The 19,052-nt window shown below is 46.8% G+C and overlaps 2 protein-coding genes across 2 annotated transcripts in view; one reads left to right on the forward strand and one right to left on the reverse strand.

The window, feature by feature from the left end:
• The window catches only part of JSRP1 (junctional sarcoplasmic reticulum protein 1), a 58,744-nt gene extending 45,655 nt beyond the window's left edge, over positions 1 to 13,089 (reverse strand). The window contains exon 1 of the mRNA XM_019557058.1: positions 12,980 to 13,089. The gene's annotated coding sequence lies outside the window, so the exon portion shown is untranslated. The remainder of the gene's footprint in view (positions 1 to 12,979) is intronic.
• A 234-nt stretch (positions 13,090 to 13,323) lies between these two features.
• Positions 13,324 to 17,939, forward strand: OAZ1 (ornithine decarboxylase antizyme 1). Its single transcript, XM_019557061.1, is given in 6 exon segments — positions 13,324 to 13,525; positions 15,793 to 15,850; positions 15,852 to 15,938; positions 16,116 to 16,288; positions 17,234 to 17,319; positions 17,506 to 17,939. Coding segments are annotated over 6 exon segments (657 nt in total). The 5' UTR covers positions 13,324 to 13,403; the 3' UTR covers positions 17,637 to 17,939.
• The last annotated feature ends 1,113 nt before the right edge of the window (positions 17,940 to 19,052 follow it).

Genomic DNA, 19,052 nt, shown 5'->3' on the forward strand with positions numbered 1-19,052 from the left:
ACTATGAAACTATGACTGGCCAATGCTGGGGCCAGGATCGGAAGGGTCAAACGGGCCAGGGGCCCACTGTGAGGGGTATCCATGAAGAGCAAAGCAGCTTGGGGTCTTGACTGGCCTGAGATGGGACCAGGGCTTATGGAAGCTGAAGGTCCCATGATTGGGGGCCACAGCTAATGGGCGAAGGGGGTGGTTGAGCCAACTGCCTGAGATGCCATCTGCGAGGCTTGAGCTGTGGTGTAGCGGTGGAACGGAGCTGCAGATAGTCCCCCTTAATATCTGAGTGTACAATGGGCAGCCTCCTGCCTTAATGAACAACCTAATTAACTATAACAAGGTGTGGCAGGTGGGAAATGAGCTCTGTGGCTAGCCACGGAGTCCTACTCTGCCACAGATGGGCATCGAGATGCTTTCTGAAGATTGCCACGGTGGATGACTACCACCTCTGGGGTACAGAGGCCTTCCTACTGAAGCCTCCAAGCCTGGCTCAGATGATTACAGATATTAGCAATGGTCAGTGAGCTACCTTTTCAATCCTAGCACCTTTCTGAAGGAGAATGGTGGCACACAACTTATTCCAAGTTAAATGACCTGCCCTGCCCAGGAGGGTTGTTCTTTCTGTTGCTGGAAAAATATGCTTGGTAATTATCTTATCATGGGAATGATCTAATCGGGAGGAAAGTCTCCTCTGAACTGTCTAATGAACTGTTTGGTGAAATGTTTAGGCAGGCAGAACTGACTCTGAACTGGTTCCTGACAGAGCAGATTTTGCACAGGTCTTAACGCTCATGCTGCTGGCCTCTGTTCTGATAACACTTGCAAACGAAGTTGTGAGCTACAAAAGCTGATCTGTACCGTGCACTTCCTCAACCCTAATGCTGACTGATCCAAGCACAATAGGAATTAAAGAGAACATCCCATCCCACTGAGAACCTCCCCTCAAAAAAGGCGGGGGGGGAGTGGCGGATGCCCTCACAGATGCCTGTCATGTTGTGCTGAGCAGCTGTGTAAAACAAAAGGGAAGCTAAGCAAAAAACTAAAATGAGAAATCCAGCACACACAAGATCTAGAAAGCTGCTGAGCGAAGGGGTCGGCAGCAACTGAAAACCTTCATGAACCACACACTAAAAATGCTAATTACAAACACACAAATGAGGGTTTGTTTTGTTAGGGCCTGTTTCTTCGAGGTGCTCTGCACCCCTTTGCCCACCCCACGGTGAATAGGAGTTCAGCGTCGTTCCTGAGAACCCCTTATAGGATTGTGCACTTAGCGAGTACATGATCTTCCTTGCATCACATGAAATGAAAAAGGAAAACGAACCGCCAAGGAAATCAATGCAAACGAATTCGGGCCCTGAGTAAAAGTTATCTGCCAGGTTTAAAAGACTGTTCTCATCGTATGATAACAGGGATGTTACAATTCATTGTGCTTTGCTGTTTACTGCAGTGAATATGGATTCATTCTGGACCTCCGTTCATATTTCTGGCTAGGAAAATCGATGCAAGGTTCACATTTGTGGAACGCCTTTCTTAAAAGAGAGAATGGTAAAAGTCTGTACACTATATGTAACTGACTGGTTCCAAGTGCCAGGGAGCATTGGGGGTGTCTTGTGGTTCGTTACAGTTTGCTAATCCTCCACGAGGCTGACTGTATTTCCTGTACACTATGTGGAACTACTCGGGCAAGCTTCAGTTACCACAAGTACCAGGGAGCACTGATGGTATCTTGTGGTTCTTTAAGGTTGGCTAATCCTCCATAAGGCTGCCTGTATTTCCTGTTCTTAGTTTTGCACCCCCATCCCCATTGAAGTATATTTTAATTGTTGCTTTTATCTGTAAACCAATCCTGGTCTCACACCTAGTGCTTGTTCCTAAAACTCATGGGAGCAGAAGGTATTCCGTACTTCTTAGGGAAAGCTCTGAACTTTGCATGATTAGGCCCTTAAAATACAGAAGATGATCTGAAGCATTTGGTTTTTCTTATTGGATCTGGATTCAAGATGCGTTCCCAAATACTAGACAAACCAGCTTCTTGTAAGAAAGAAACCAGGGGTTAAAACGGATGAGGTAAAGGGCTTCTGTAAGTAGTTCTGGCACAATCTAAGACACCAGTGCTAGTTTGGAAGACTAGAAACTATTTTCAGGTTTGATTAGCTCATGAAGCTCTTGGAAAACAAAATGCTTCCCTGCACAGGAACGCAGCTAAGAATCCTACTTTTGCTTTGTGGTAACATTTATTTTTAGCCCAGGGGACAGGCGAGAGGTTAACCTTCAAAACGAATCATTTTCATAGGGAGAAGTTAATGCAAGTGAGGAGAGCTTTCTGAGAAAAAGACAGTGCCCCTATGATTCTGTGTCCAGCACAGGTCCGGATAGCTTCTAAAACTCAAACAGCATTTTAAAGGGGATTTTAAAATGAGCTAATCAACCATAACTGTACTCTGGAAGGAAATGAATCAGAAGTTCTCAAGAAGGAGACTTGTAGGCGTAAGAGTTCTGCTTTATAAGGCCTACCACAAATAGATATGTGCAGTGCTGAACTTTTATTTGTCCAATGTTTTGGTATCAAGCCTAGCACGATCCTGTTTTGCTGCTTTTTCCACTCAAAACATAACAGACTGTGGCTGGATGTTCAAGATAATGGGTTGGGGGGGAAGCAAAGAAAGTTAAGCTACAGGCAAGAAAGAAATGTATTGTGATAGGGGTTTTTTGGGTGTGAATTAAATGAAATAATTTATCAGGTAACAGCTTGAGATTCTTGAAGCAGTCTCAAGTTATATTTACTTATCTTGGGGCTTGGTTACATATATATTTACCTATTCAAATACAAAGGCTTAAAAAATAAATCTTCCTGGAATGAAAGAAAAAGCAAACTGGTAACCAGAACCACTCACTTTTACAGCACAGCTGATGCAACATTTCTTAAAATGTTTTTTTCCCCTGTTTTGTTACCAAGAGTGTAAAACTAGGCAAGAGTTTCACAATGTTTAAAAGCAATTAATATTTTCCTGTCTGCTGTGCTTCTCTAGCCAGCAAAATCAAGAGGTGGAGCAAGTCTCATGTCACAGCTCAGCATCATGAACATCTCTTTCCACATTCAGGAGAAGCTATAGCAGGCTGATGCGCTCACATGGAAAATATGAGACATTATTTTTCCCATCTATGTCAAAGCATCATCAGTTTTCCCTGCTTCTCTTCATTACACCATTGTTGCTCCTCTTGAACTTGGGAACAGGAACCACTTACAATATTTGCAGCAGCCTGCAGCTCAGACAGGCTCCTTCACTGGAAATGCTGACCAAAGCAGAGGCACGGATATTAACTTTTCCTTACATTAGTTGACAAGCAACACAACACTTTTTTGTAGTAGACTCAAAGACCGCCATGACATCAGGTGAAGTATTTCACAAGCTGTCGAGGCTAAACATGGTTTGGAACGCCAACAAATATTTTCAGAGAGAGTGAATATTTCTAACACTGCCCATGTGCCTTGTTATCAAAAATGCTTTCCAGTAGAAACATCCAGTACAAACCCAGACACCGCAGGAAAGAAATGAAAAAATTACTTACCTTGCCCATCTCCCACCTTCAAACACATCCATCTCAGACTCAATAAACGTTTCTCTTCATATAGCTATCAGTTTTCTTCTTAGATCTATTTATCCCCTCTGCTGCCAAAACAAACTGCCTTCTGGAAAAAGAAATTCTTCCCAATAAAGAGTCAAAATTACCTTTCTTGTTTGGAGGGAAAAATATTTCTTAGGAGCTGATGTTTTGTTTTTAGATGCTTGAAAACCAGACTGAAGTCATTTCAGTCCTTTTTGCTTCATTCAGAGTAAATATACTTTAACTCTTTGAGCCTGTCCTTACAAAAGAGTTTTCACACAGTGAATCAACCTTGTCTCTTCTTCTATGCTTTCCTCAATATTAGGTCTAGCTCTTTGGTGACCCAGATGGTACAAGATTTTCCAAGATATTTTTGTACAGCCTAATTACTAATTACGGCCTGAGCAACAGCTTAGAGCTTTTGGGATTCTTTGGTCCTAGCCAGGGTCTCTGTGATCCAATTTACTTTATACTAATGCTTAAATTCATACATGAATAGGGGGAAAAACCTTTTTTATATTATTTTCCCAGCTGGTGCATTAATGTAACAATGTGCTGCCACTTTTCAGTTATCCACAGCAGGATTGCTGCAATAGGATAGGACTGTACATGGTTTGCATATATCCCTTTATTTTACAGGGCCGCCTCAACTCTCAGAATGTCAGCTAACTGATCCTACTAAGATGTAGCTAAAGAAGATCCCAGATAATATATTTATCCCTTCAATCTGGTCCCATCTTTCATTCTGACTACATGCCTAGAGGTCCTCTAATGGTCACCTACAGAACAGGGGGCAGGAGATAAACTTTGGTATCCTAAGCTTCACCCTAGGGTCCTCACTAGCGATCTCAACCCTGACATGGAGGGACAGCCCATCAGAGATTTACCATCCATATTCAATCCTTGGCACTGATGCCATAAAGGGGAGACAAGACCAGCTAGCAGGGACTAAACGGGGACAAGTAATTCATTTCACAAAAGCTTCTGAACAGCCAACAGACACACTGTCAATATGGGTTGTACCTCAAGATAGCGGCTCGAAGGTGAAAAGCTCCACAATCTATTATCAGTTCTAAGCTATCCATCTGCCTCATTACCCCAACAGCAATGAGGAAATCTGATCAGGACACGGAACTGAAACTCCTTTAAGGGTGCTGACGGGTAATCTCCTCCTAATGGACAGAGGGCAGACATCCGTTCACATCCTCCTGCAGCATTTGATGCTGTTGACCAGGAGCAATTGTTGTCTTGAATGAAAGAGGTGGCAAGTAGGGCTGTGCGAAGCTTTGGGTGCTGATTTGATTTGGAGGAGATTTGGCCTGATTCAGTGGCCGAATCTCCAAATCTAAACCGAATCGGGACCAGTAAAAAGGTCCGAGTCGATTTGAAGCTCTCCAAATTGATTTGGAAAAGGTTCGGAGAGCTTGGTCATTTGGGCAGTTCCCGCCTGCTGCAACAGGGAGCTGGAGCTGTACTTGGAGCTCATAAGTAGGGGAGGGGGGAGGAGATCATGGGGGGACCCCTGCCTGCTCCCTGACCGCCCCTGACCCCTGCCCTCTCTCCTAGCACCCCCATGGCTGCCCTGGCCGCTGCAGCTCTTGGCCCTTTAAGAAACAAAAACCCCCTGCACTTACCAGCTCCTGCAGTAGCCTCAGGGCTTCAGGGGGCTCGTGTAAGAGCCCCCCACATGGTGTGGGGCAGCGGGGATTTCCCCCTGCTGGGCAGGAACTGGTGAGTCTGGGGTTTTTTTTGTGTTTTTTTTCCTTAAAGAGCCAGAGCTGGGGAGGGTGGGGCAGCCATGGAGGGAGCTGGTGGAGTAGCCAGGGGGCTCGTACAGAGCCCCCCATGCAGCGTGGAGCAGTGGGGGGCAGGGAAGATTGCCCCCCCGCTGGGCAGCAGCCACTGAGTTGGGGCTTTTTTTCCCCAAAGTGCTAGGAGCTGGGGCAGGCAGGACAGCTGTTGCCGGGCTGGGAAAGTGGGCAGGGGATGGGCCTGTGTGATTCAGAGATTTGGCAGAATCAATTCAGGACTGTGATTGGAATCACTGTTCCCTGAATTGGCCAAATTCAAATCCGAAGTGAATACTAGCCGCTTTGCACAGGCCTAGTGGCAAGGGCCCAGGAGAGCGTGTCAAAACGGTTTGAAAGTCCCTGTTGGAGTGCTGCACCAAAGGCACAGTGATGGGAAACTGCAGCTCCATTGCTATTCCCCTGACTTGTGGGCTCTGACAGAGAGCAATTCTCTGGTTCTTTTCTACATCTACCTGCAGCCATCACATGTATTGCTCTGATGACACAGAGACATGCTTGCAGAGCTGCAAATGCAGAGCTCTGCCTCTCCCCTTCACCACATACAATTTTTAATAAATGATATGACACCTCCGTCACCAAGATGATTCAGTGCTTGCACATGTTCAGCTTCTGGATGAACTGTGGCCAAAGATGAATAAAAAAAGCAAAAGGAAGTATTTTGAAGAGTGTGGTCACAGTGCAGTTTTCCCCAGTCTACGGCACATGCTTACCTCCTGTCAGTTCAGTCCATACTTTAGCACGGGGTTCTCAACGGTTTTGGACTCGAGGCACCCCTCATTGGACTTGAGGCACCCCTCTCTAACTTTTGTGAACTGCGTTTAAAAAAAACTAATTTATATATTACAGTACTTACCTCCTCCCAGAGTAGTGGGAGTAGGGCACTGCCTAGACAAGGACAAGCCTGAGCCTGCACTTATATCCTTAGTTTATCTGTTTATCTCCCCACACCTCAGGACATCCTTCAAAGGATCTAGCAGCACCCCAGGGTGCCCTGGCATCCTGGCTAAGACTCGCTGTTTTAGGCATTCTTTGACAATGTAGCAGCATCTGTGAGCAATGCTTCTGTCATCACCAATTGGCTAAGAGACATAACCCCACCCTGGCAGAGTGTGATATGACCTCAGCTATTCATGCCTTCCTTGCCTCTTGCCCGAAATATAGCAATACAAGATACATGGGCATAAAATATTCAGCACTTAGGAGACTTGAACTAGTACAGGCTTGTCCGAAATCCGGCCCATGGGCCACCATGAGGCCTGCCAAGCTGTTTTCTGAGGCCTGCGGTCCCTTGCTCGGGACAGGCGGGTGGGGGAGGGCTTGCGTGACCTCCCAGCCCAGGGGCTGTGTGGTGCAGCGTGGGGCTGCCCCAGCTGTGCCTGATGCCCACTTTTACTTGACTCCAGCTTGGCACCTTGCCCCCGGCATCCCGTCTACCTCCTGGGACCTGCCAGGCTCAGCGGCCATGGGATGGGGCGGGTATGGAGTGCGGCGTCTGGCGCAGACGGTTGGCAGGACAACCCGGGGGGTCCTGGCGTGACATCTGCGGGGCGAGGTGGCGGGAGCCGGTTTCTGCTGGGCCCGTGCTCTGGGCTCGCAGCGCTGAGGCTGCTGGAGCCGTGTGTGCGGGTGGGCGGGCGAGGGGCTGCGGTGCAGCAGCCGCCTCGCTCTGGCCCCCCTCGGGCAGCGCCGGCTTGTGGGGCTGCGCTGCGTGAGGGCCGCCCGGCGGGGGAGCGGGGATGGTTGCTCCCCGGGCATCGCTATCCTGCCACGGCGGCTCCCTGCGCCCTCCTGGGGGCCATTTGCCTTCACCGCAGAGAAGTGCGGAGCGGCCCGTGTTCTCCCGAGGCCTTCCCCCGCCAGGAGCCGCCCTGGCCAGACCCGGCCCGAGACCCTGCCAGTCTGGAAACCGGCTTCGCTCCCGCAGTTCCACCGTCCCCCGTCTCGCGCGTTGGCTGGGCCCCAGCCGCATCTGCCGGGGCGCTGCCAAGACTTTGGGCAGCGGTGTTGCTGGGGTGGGCAAGGCCTGGGGAAGCAGTGGCATAGGCGGCCCCTTGGCCTGCCTGAGAGCACTGGCTACATCGGTTTGGTCACATATTTTAACACGGCTGTCAAATATCTTCTGGGGCTGCCTTCAAATGGTGGTCGTAGCAGGCAGAAGGGGGCCCCAGCTGTTGGGATGGCTGGTCCAGGATATCATTTGCTGTAGTTTGTCACTGGCTGAGCGCAGGTGGGGGTTTATGCCAACTTTGCCTTATTTCAGGCTTGTCCAACATATGGCCCACGGGGTGATAAAATATGAATATGGCTCGCCAGCTCACTGGGTGATAAAAAGTTCATGATCTGGCCCCACATTCAAAAAGGTTGGACACCCCTGAACTAGTACATAATGCTGCACTGTACCTTCTCTGCAACACAGGCTGCTGAGCACACACCATACTACCTTCTGCTTCCTACACTGGCCTCCCATAATAGATTTTCTAATCTAGTTAAAAGTCTGGGAACCAAGTTGGGGCCCAGAATACCTAAACAAATGCCTAAAGCTCTATAATGAAAACCATGATCAGCAATTTGCTCTGCTGTCACAACGGAGCTCTCAATAACTAGGACAACAGTTATCTGTGCAAAACACAACTTTCTGGATGTCTGATCTGAGGCTGTTTTTGCCAGGAAACACCATCTCACTGCTCCAAGTGTTATTCGTGTTTCTTTGATCTTGACTTCTCTAGCAGAAAAATAAAGCGACATGTATATGTAAAAAAAAAAAGCCCTGTCCCAAAGCAACAAAACAAACCCCAGAAACCTGCTCCTTACTGCCCACAAATAAATAACAAAATAATTCACTGTACATACTCCTCTCCCACAGAAAAGGATGGGAGACAGATGTAGTGCCACTGCACTACTGGAAGGTGCTCAGATGTAACATGCCTGGTGGAAAAGTGTGTAGTGAACAGAGAGAAAGCTCTTTCTTGGGAACAAATCAAAGATTAGCCAGGGAGCCAGCCAGGGACAGCTGCTTGTACAGTCGCTTGGGTTTCATCTTCCATCCTAGGAGCACAAGGTGTCACCTCTGAGATGTTCCCAGCACCCACTAGCTTTGGAAGCCAGGAGCACGCAAATACTTAGATCACATCTGTATTTTAATTACTGGAAACTAACCCAATTGTGCCAAAGTTATATTCTTTTGAAAGTGCACAATGGTGGTTACTACCTCAGCTCTTTAAAAAGGGGGAAAGCCATTTGACAGTTAATGCCAAACAGCTGTTGCTCCCTGCGATTAAAATTAAAATGAAAACCTTGGAAGACTTAGTCAAAGGCTTGATTGCGTATGGCCCAGTAGAGACAAAAGGATTTAATACTTATTGAAGATGAGCAGAATCTTTGTGTCTCAGGCACTAAGGTGCCTGCTCCTTTAAGGGCAGAAACTGCCCAGAGAGAGCCCTAGTAGCCAGGCAGAAACCCCACAGGTGCAGGTTACCATGGCAGCAGGCTAATGAGGGAATTAGCTTGCACCTGCACCCAGTCAGCTGACCAGAAAGGCAGGGCCCTGGGCGCATATAAAGCCCAGGGCTGGGACTAAAGGGCTAGGTCTCTGGTAGTAGCCAAGGGGGAATGAGTGCTTATAGAGGAAGTTACTTAGAGATGCTAAGCTGCCTGTTTTCCTTCTGGTAGGATTAAGAGGCTATAGGAGCTTGTAATTGCTTGTGGGGAGGAGGCCCATTAACTTGAGAGAAGCTTGCCTTCTGGCCCTTTGTTATTGCTGTGTTGTAGCCTAGGGGCTTGTGCTTTCTGTTGTTATTTAAACTGGTGGACTGGATTGAGGCTACTGGGGAGGAGGCGGCCTCATTGGGGCACACTACAGGTGCAGACCCCAGTTGGCTTGCAGTGATAATAGCTGTGCCCTCTGGCTCACTGTAGCCCGAGGCCAAACTAAACTAAGACTTCGACATGAGAAGACAGCATCTGCGAGGCATAAAGGGGTGGTTTTGGAGTTGCTTATCTAGCTCATAAGGCTTGGGGGTATCATAAGGCACCTCCTGAGCTTGTATTGAATTGTCTCTCTGCCCCACATCATGGCTGGTACCTTCTCTCTTGGGGACTCTGTTGTAGGGAGGCTGTGGTGGGAGGCAATGGATATTTAATCAATGGGGCTTTAACATCAAAGAAGCCAGCACAAACCCTCAGACTGAACCTGAGCCCTGCCTTAGCCAGATGGCTAGCACCAGTGGTTCCTATCTCATCCAAAGTGCAACTGTAACTAATCCCACCTAATATTTAAAGCGGAGACCAGTAAAACATGGCAAGGATTCTCACAACTGCAAAAAGGTCTCCAATAATTTTCATCTTTCATATAGAGGGGCAGTTGGCAGAGATGACACATTTCTAAAAAGCAATGTGCTGCCTTATTTGCTATATTAAAGATGAAGGCAGCTGCAGTATGTACACTTCCAGATGCAGCATATAGATTAAATATAATTATAAAAAGCTTTATCAAATCACAGAAAAAATAATATTGGCAATTAATGAACCCCATAAAAATGCCAACACTGTTCTGGAGTCAGTCAAACTTTTCTCAAATAAAATACAAACCCAGATTTAGCAATCCTTATCTAGTGTTTCTTTTGGCCACAAATTGCTGCCACTGACCTATTGTTTCAGGTTAGCTTTTGGATGACACACTCATCTCCAGCAGCCTTCAGCTATATTAATCAGTGTCCAAATCTAGGGCAAGGGAAAAGATTAAGTGCTAGCGTTTCATTTGTTTTGTGCTCTAGAAATTATAAGTGGGTACCTACAGCAGAGAGAGTATTTTTTTTTTTGCATTTTTTTTTTACCCATGATGCCTTCAAGATGAGGAATCGGCTGGCCTGGGTAAATATCATCTAAGCTGTAATAGAACGGGCACCGTTCTCTTTCATCAACAGACTTGTTACACCACTGTCAATCAGGGTGGGTTCAGGACACAGAAGATCAGTGGGGATTAGGATGTTAATGAAAAAAAATACAAAGTGGAACCAGTCTTGCATATGCGTTCAGAGTTCCTGGCTGGGCACACTTAAAAATAAATCAAAGTAAATACAATATAAATAAAAGATGTGCCAAACACAGCTGTAGTGTACAAAGCTAATAAAATACTCTCTCCCTAGCCAGAGCTAGCTTAAGAAAAAATAAATGTCAACCATCTATGTATATCCAAAAACTGTGACCCTGAAAGATTATATTGTAATAATATAATGTCTCTGCCAATTCAGTTTTTCTTCTACATATACCTTTCTCTGTTGGCTTTATCATGACATACAAAGTACACCTAACCTCAGTTTTCAGGCACAGTGATTTCTGACATCCTTAAGCTCTTTCTTTGGATGTAGGAAAATAACAGTTGGAGTTTTAGTTCACATCTACACAAGATGCTAACTGCGCAGTAGCTGAATAATACTGTGCAGCAGCATGTCACAACACCAACTGTGTACTGCGTAGTAGCGTCACTAAAAAGGCATTCACTGATGCTACTGCACAGTAATGCTGGTTACTGTGCTTTTATTTAGTACTTGATTATACAAGTACTAAATAAATGCTCAGTAACCACTGTGCAGTAGCATCTTGTGTAGATGCACCCACTAAACTTTGGCTCTCAGTCAGCTTTGAAAGATGACCCAAAATGTGTTTGTAAACATTTGGAAGTGGCTTAATCAGAAAGACTAGAACAGCCCGTATCTGCATGTGTACCAAAGTCTTCACCTTTCCATTTTTAAGGTTTCCGGTACAGACTATTTTGTCACTTCCCCTGCAAGTGATTGTCCATGGTCACATAAGCGAGTCAGGAGCAGAAAAAGTAAAATAGACTCTAGGTCTCTTGATCATCAGGGCTCATCCTCCCTCTCGGATCACGTACTAAACATGATCATGAAGTGAGATCAAAGCACACAAAACCCTACACAGATATATATATGGTAGTTGCGGGATCAAGACCTCAGCTGTCCAAGATTCTTTTAAAAGCTTAACGTATTTCTTTATTGATATAATGTGTGTTTGTTTGCTTTAGGATTGGGGTGGGGAAATGTATTTCTGTGATGAAAGTAGCTGGCCTTTATTTTACTACTTTATTTGAATCCAACACAGATGTGAGTTTTTCCATTTGAAAATAACAACAAACATGTTCCTCCCGTGTGAACAATCAAAAATGCCTTACCTAGGATTTACTGTGAACAGAGAGCTCACAGGGAAAACTGCAGTTACAACCATGCCTAAAGCAAACAGGCAGAAAATTAACGTTTTAAAATTGTGTATTATTTTTTTAAACATCCCTCTCCCTCCCTCCCCCTAAATAAGTAAGCGAGGTGTGATATACATGAGAACTACTATGAAGGGGAAATTCACCCCTTCCTAGATAGCCCTGCACAAGGCAGATGGACCACTCAAGCCTCCAAAATTACCCTCCTGAGGCTCAATCCTGCAAATTCCTGCTCACTAGGCTCCATGCAAAGCACAACAATCAATCTGCATGGGCCCACTTGCAGGATTGGGGTCTCAGTGCATATCTTTCATGCAAGCAAGGTCCTTTTGGTAGATCTGATCTCTTTTATTAGACCAACTTAAAGAGTTGGGAAAAAATTTTTAGGAAGCAAAAGCTTGCTCAAATTTTTTTAAGTTGGTTTAATAAAAGAGATCAGATTCACCCAAAGGACCTTGTCTGCTCACGTCCTCAGACCAACACGGCTACAACCTCTACAACCCTGTATCTTTCGGTTATTATTTTCCTTCCTCTGCTTGTCTTCACAAGCCAACCACCAGCCGAGCTAAAGACCGTTAATGCAATCCGACGTCAAAATATAACACAGAGAAGAAATACAAAATTCAATTTTCCGCTGAATTGGGGGCATACTGGATCTTCGGTGAGAACCAACTGTTTCGGTGACGTTCGTTACATTGGTTCGCTACTGTCCGTCCCCAAGCACGTGCAAGGGAGGGACAAGGCGGCACTTGTCACTGGGCGGGCCCGCACAGTTTCCTATGTGCACCAAGGCCCTGTTATGCAACCATGCCCGCTTTCACGCCCGCTGGATGTACACTGCTGGACAGACACAAGGACCAGGCCGCCAAACAAGGCCGACGGGGACTGACAGACAACTGGGTGCGCTCCACGTTTCTTGGTGTGCGTCCGTCTTCGCTGCTCCACATTTATCCTTGGCGGTCTTGCAGCTGACGATGCCGGTGTAGCCACTAGTTGAGGGCCGCATCGACGTGGATTTTGGACTGCGCCGATTTAAAAAGGGCCCAAAACAGTTTTCTGTCTCTTTTGAAAGGCTGTTTTCGGTTGGAAAGAAACCAGTGGCTGCAATGGACCCCGCTATTTGTGGCCTGGTCCCCTCCCTGGGGCAACTGGCTTGACATCAGCCCCACGAGGTGGCGTAGCCTCTTGCAGCGGGGTAGGGAAGGGCAGCCTGGGGGGTGGGAGGCGCACGCCTCGGAATGGGACAAAGGCACCGCCTCAGGTGTCCCCCTGCCCCCACATGTAACCCCCCCACCTGCGCATGCGCACAGCCCGGCCCCGCCCATGCCGCCATTACCTCAGCCTGGAGGGGGTGCGGACGCCGCTGGCCGCACGTCTCCGGGGGGAGCGCGCTGGAACGCCTCGAGAAGCTGAAACGAGGCCGGCGCGCGGCTCCGCCAATCACAGCCCGCCATTTTTTCCCCCCTCGGCCAACGAGGAATGATTTCTAGACCCACCCCCTCCCTCCTTCCACCGCCCTCTAGATTAGCCAATAGAAAATGCTGAACCCCCCCCTCCCCTCCTTGGCCAATAGGGAGCCGGTTCCTACAGGCCGGTTGACCTCATTGGAACGGGGGGCGTTGCTAACGGCAGGGGCGTGGCGTGGCGTGGCGTCTATAAAAGCGCGGCTGGGCGGCCGGCAGCCATTTTGTGGAACAGAGGCTGGAGAGTAGCCGGCGGGGGGCGGCGGAGGGTTTCGGGGTTCGGACCAGAGCGGCCGGATGGTGAAATCCTCCCTGCAGCGGATACTCAACAGTCACTGCTTCGCCAGAGAGAAAGAGGGGAATAAAAGCACCGCCGCCGTCATGCCCGCCGTGCTGAGCCTCAGCGCCGGACAGAGCAGGTGAGGCCCGGGCTCGGGTGGGGGCGGGTCTCCTCCTCCCGCGGCGCAGGACGGGGTGGGGGGGGTCTGGTCCGCCTGGTTACCCTGGCTCCTGAGGAGTAGCCCCCCGTCTCCCTCGTCCGCCGCAGGTAAAAGCGCTCGGAGGCGAGTGCAAAGGTGTCGGCGGAAACTTCCGTTTCGGGCCCTAAAAGTGCCGCCGTCTCCCTGCCGTGCAGGCAAGTCGGCCCGGGACGGCCGAATTAACGCGCCACCCTTATCCGGGGCTGTATTTACACACGTACTCCCGGTGCTTCGCCTCGTCGCGGCGGCTGAACCCAATAACGTCAGGAGCAGCGTCTCTGAGAGCCGACCCCGTGCTTATAGTCATCTGTCTTCAATTAAAGCAGCCGGTTCTCTCTCTCGCTCCTCCGGTCTCCCTCCTCTGGAGGTTTCTAGGGAGCCATTTTGGCAGACTCGAGACTTTTCCAGAAGGCTAATGCCAAATCTTATCGCCGGTGTCGAGAGGGGCACGCCGGCAGCTGGGAAACGGTTGCCATAAAAGCCTGGAGGAAAATCGGCTTTGTGTCATCGGCTTCGTAACTGTTGCATAACAAGTGAAATATTAGTAGATCAGTCTGGTTTCTTTTAAAACCAGCTGGTTCAAGGGTGAAAACATCGCTCTTGCCAGGAAGGTGGCAGGGCACGTGCCTGGTGGCGTAGGCTTAACCTTGGAAAGGAAGGTTAAAGCAAATATTAGTTTTATCAGCTCCTGCTAATGTAAATAATAACACGCGAATAAAATACAATGTTGGGGGCATTGGTACAGGTTAAATTCAAACTGAATTTTGAGCAATACTTTCATATTACAGCCCTGAAATGACTTTTGATTTAATGGTACCCGGTCAGGAACTAGCCATTCCTGTGATTTATATTTACCCGTCTTGCCCGTTTTGACCCATTTGGAAATTGTGCACACAAATGCACGGTGCAAAATGGTGGATTATTTTGTTCATGTTTATGCTGTTTTGCAAATGGCTGCTGGCACTCGCAGGCAGGACGATTGTGAAAATTTCCCTAAGGGCCTTGATTGCTGCATCTGCTGAGATGACGCAACTAAGGAGTAAGCCTGCAGGGTGAAAGATGGTGCAGAGGGAGGGGCTAGCCAGCCTAGCATTTGCTCTTGGAAGGGTATAAAGCTCTTATTCAAGCAGGCAGGCTTACAGATGGGATGGAAGTTGTGTATGCTTCCAAAAAAAAAAAAAGAAAGAAAGAAAAAGGGTGGAGCTTGTTTTGAGAGGAGAGACTGCTTGTATAGGAGGTCTGCAATGCTAAACTCATTGTAACAGGGTTTTTTTGCATTCTGACTAGCTCAAGCAAAAGAAATCCACGGTTTGAGATTGTAAAATAGAATTTTATACTACTGGCATTGCCTTTAAAATACCGGGCTATAATGGGTTATTATGCATTGCTCCCCTGTGACACTGGAATTGAAGAGTAGTCTGGATTAACTAAAACCCTTCAAGTGGAAAGAAGCTGTATTTATTTCCTTTGTGACTCTAGGTCCTTAGTTGATGTACATCAAGCTGAATTATCTTAATCCCTTGGCAATCAAGTTTGCATCTGTAGACTGACTGCTAGCGTCTGTCGAGGACCTTTTCACATCAAAAACTAAAAATCATTTCAATTGTTACTAAAACAATATTTAACCTCAGAGCTAAGAACAATTTTAGTGCTCCCATGATCTAAACATTCACAAATCTTTAAGGCAAGAATCAGTTCTCTTAAATGTCTTGACCGCAAGCATTTGAGAGAAGCTTGTACAACGCACCTGTTGGCTTTGGAGCCTTCTAATTGCAGCTCAGAGGAGACTAACCAGATGGCTAGCATTTCTAGAGTAATAGCATCCAGTCTATCAAATATGATTATTGTTCGTAAGAATATTTGATTGAAAGGAAGGTTTAGTTTTAGAAGTCATCAAAATCCTGAGCTTTTTTTGTCACTTGGACTAAATACATTGAGCATCACAAGGAATTCTGGTAATGTCTCCTGCTGATGAACATTGGACTAAGAAGCTTCCTTTGTCCTGTGCCAAGGTGGCAGGCACCTCCTGCCTTCCCTTTTTAAATTCAGGAAGAAGCTTTACTTGCTTTTGTGCTAAGCCCTAGTTTAACTTTTGAAAGTCCAGGCTGATCCTGAGGAGTGTGTATTTTCCCCTGATTTGCCTTTTTTAAGCCTAAAAAGTGAAATTATAATACTGTTTTTCCTTATTTTTAACATGTTTTCTTCAGTTCCAGGGTTCCCTTCAATTGCTGTAGTAACCTGGGTCCGGGGCCTCGGTGGTGCTCCTGATGTCCCTCACCCACCCCTGAAGATCCCAGGTGGGCGAGGGAATAGTCAGAGGGATCACAATCTTTCAGCTAATTTATTTTATTCTGTAAGTATGAACAATATCATGCTGAGAGATCTTTAATTTTTGTGTGTGTGTGGTGATGAACTGTATGCAGAGGCAAATATTAAGTACTGTGTTGAAGAAATGCATTCAGTGAGAGAGGTTTAATTACTTGAACTTCATGATAAACTGGCAACGACTCTTCTCTTTTTTACACCACAGGATAATCGGCTGAATGTAACAGAGGAACTAACATCTAATAACAGGACAAGAATTCTGAATGTCCAGTCCAGGCTTACAGATGCCAAACACATTAGTTGGAGAGCAGTGTTGAACAACAACAACCTCTATATTGAAATTCCCAGTGGTGCTCTGCCTGAAGGGAGCAAAGACAGGTAGGCGCAGCAGTACATTATGTAATGCTCTTTAACGAGCCTCTTTGGGAGGGAGTTTTGCTGCTGAAAGATGCCTTGGCATTTGCAGCATCCCCTTGTTGCTGATGCCAGGTGTTCTGCGGTTTTCCACGGCAATAGAATTTCTGTGCCAACAGGACAAATCTATTTATTTGTGAAGTGGTGTTTTAGTGCGAATGAATCATATTTCCATCTTTGGTGTGTCCTGTGGACATGCATGCACTGGCACACCTGGTGCCAGGAAAACCCAGGATCTAGATGCAGTTATTCTGATGGAAGCTTCTCATTTGGGGAAGGGGGGTGGTTTTACACTGAGAAAGAAACACTTCTGGCGCATGCCAAATTTCCACTAGGGGCCTCTGCTGTCAAACTTAACCAGACAGCTATTGCAGCAGTTCTGTAATATTGGAAGCAGTCATCTCAGTTGCTGGAGGTGATAGCTAGCATCTAAACAGTACAGACCATTGCCTACTGTTGTTTCTCTCCCCCCCCCCCAGAAACATGAGCCACTTTCCTATTGGGATGACTTTCCATAAAGGTCAATTCAATAATAAAGCTGACATGGCTTGTGTTGTGACAACTAAAGAGCAGTTAAAATTATTCCTGATCCCACAACCTCCTCTTGTTCTTTAAAAATGTAGTGGCCTAGTCCTAGTTATGTCACATGGCAATTCTGAAGAAGGAGTTGGACATTAAACTGCATTGAATGAATTGGGGTAGGGGGGAATGACCGTCCGTGTTTAAATAGGGCTGAGCATCTCTGTCAGTATGGCTCTGGGTAAGTGCATTGCTACCTGATTTATACTCTCAAAACCTGCAGTTGCAAGTGCCCAGATATTCAAGGAATCCTCTGAGCACTTGAAGAGCTATTGTGGATAATGACCCTTTATCAAACATAGCTAAAACCTTCTCTTTTTTTCACTTCAGTTTTGCAGTTCTTTTAGAATTTGCTGAAGAACAGCTTCAAGTTGATCATGTCTTCATATGTTTCCACAAGAATAGAGATGACAGAGGTGGGTGTAGACTGTACTTTACTAAACTCATTCCCCAGCTTGTTTACAAACACATTCCTGTTTATGTAAACGTTAATGTGGTATATCATTGTAGTAACAGAGCTTGTCATCAGATTGATTACAACCGTCTTAGGGTTTGTCTTTTTTAAGCGACAGATGAAACTTAATGTTTTTCTGCTTTTACAGCTGCATTACTCCGAACTTTCAGCTTTTTGGGCTTTGAGATTGTGAGACCAGGGCATCCCCTTGTCCCCAAGAGACCAGATGCTTGCTTCATGGCCTACACGTTTGAGAGAGACTCTTCTGAAGAAGAATAGATTGCAATGTTTGCCTCTTTAGAGCTTTCCTGTTGTTTATGAAGATGAATATGTAGAAATTTTGTCAACATCTTTTACAATGCATAGAATTGTTTGTACAAAATGTTGTGACCAACTGCTTGGGCGGGGAGATGTTGAAAATTTCAGACTTCATCATCTTTTCTGGATTTGTGCGCATGTTGTGATTGTGCAAATAAATGCTCACTCCAAATTAGCAGTATATTTCTTGAGGTTTAATATTGTGTTTGTGATACTGAAGTATTTGCTTTTAATTCTAAATAAAAATTTATATTTTACTTTTTATTGCTGGTTTAAGATGTTTAAGATCTTCCCTCCTGTTTTGAGGAGCTCCCCCTTAACTAGGAAGCTGTGTTTTTGGAAGGCAGACTCTACTGGTAGGTGTAGGTTGAAAGAACAACTCCATCTGCCCTCAGTGCTGACAGTTAATGACCAATAATGTCTTGTCTGGATTGGATGAATCCCCCTGATACCACATGACATACACTCTGTTAGTGAGATGGGACTTTGGTAGGATCAGGCTTTTCAACACCACTGCAATCAGTTGCTTGTTTCTTGCCCTTTTATAGGCAGTTGGTCATGAGAGAGAGTATTGGAACTGGCTGAAATGCCTCAGACTTGTCTGAACAGGTGTAAAGCCAGCTGGATCCAGCCTGCAGATGGCTGCTGTCTGGCCCCTTGAAGTTTGGGGGTTTGGCTGGGGCAGGGGTGGTGGAAATGGCCGGCCATAGAATCTGGGGTCCTTGGGCCCTGATGGACAGCAGGAGGGACAGTGAGGGCAGAGATGGACCTGGTCACCCTCTGTCTGCTTTACCCATTGCCACAGCTTGCCCTTCCTGGCTGCTGGCTTTACTGTTGCCCCATGCTGGAGTGGCAGCTGCTGCAACATGGAACACTTGATGAGAGCCAGAGCTGCTGCCTCTTGCCACCCCCACATGCCCTGGGCTGCATTTGGCCTGCAAAGAGCTCTACTGGCTGGCTCTGACCTGGGGCACAAGGTGAATTGATGCCTGTGACCTAGGGGAAACTACTTGGATAGAGAATGTCACTGGATACCTTTTCCTCCTGCTTCCTGCTAGTCCCACTCTATTTCGGGGGTGTGGTGGTGTCTTTGTATAATCCTGATGACTTAGCCACTCCTTTGCTTGCCCTGTGAGGCAGCACCAATTTAAATACTTGAAGCTGCCTGCTGGTGACATTTAATGATATGCACCACTGGTGAGCAGGAGTGGTGGGGAGACCTGAAGAATTCTAGTGAGGAACCTGTGAGAGGATGGATGGATTCAGCAGAGGTAAAACTGCCTCTCCTTATCTCTAGGTGGGCTATTGGTTCACCTGCCTGTGCAGTGGGGCTATGCTGCTGTGCTACTCTATTGTCTGGCTTGGAAAAAAGCTGCA

Source organism: Crocodylus porosus, unplaced genomic scaffold (assembly GCF_001723895.1).
Source record: "Crocodylus porosus isolate Cpor-Errol unplaced genomic scaffold, CroPor_comp1, whole genome shotgun sequence".
Classification (NCBI taxonomy): domain Eukaryota; kingdom Metazoa; phylum Chordata; order Crocodylia; family Crocodylidae; genus Crocodylus; species Crocodylus porosus.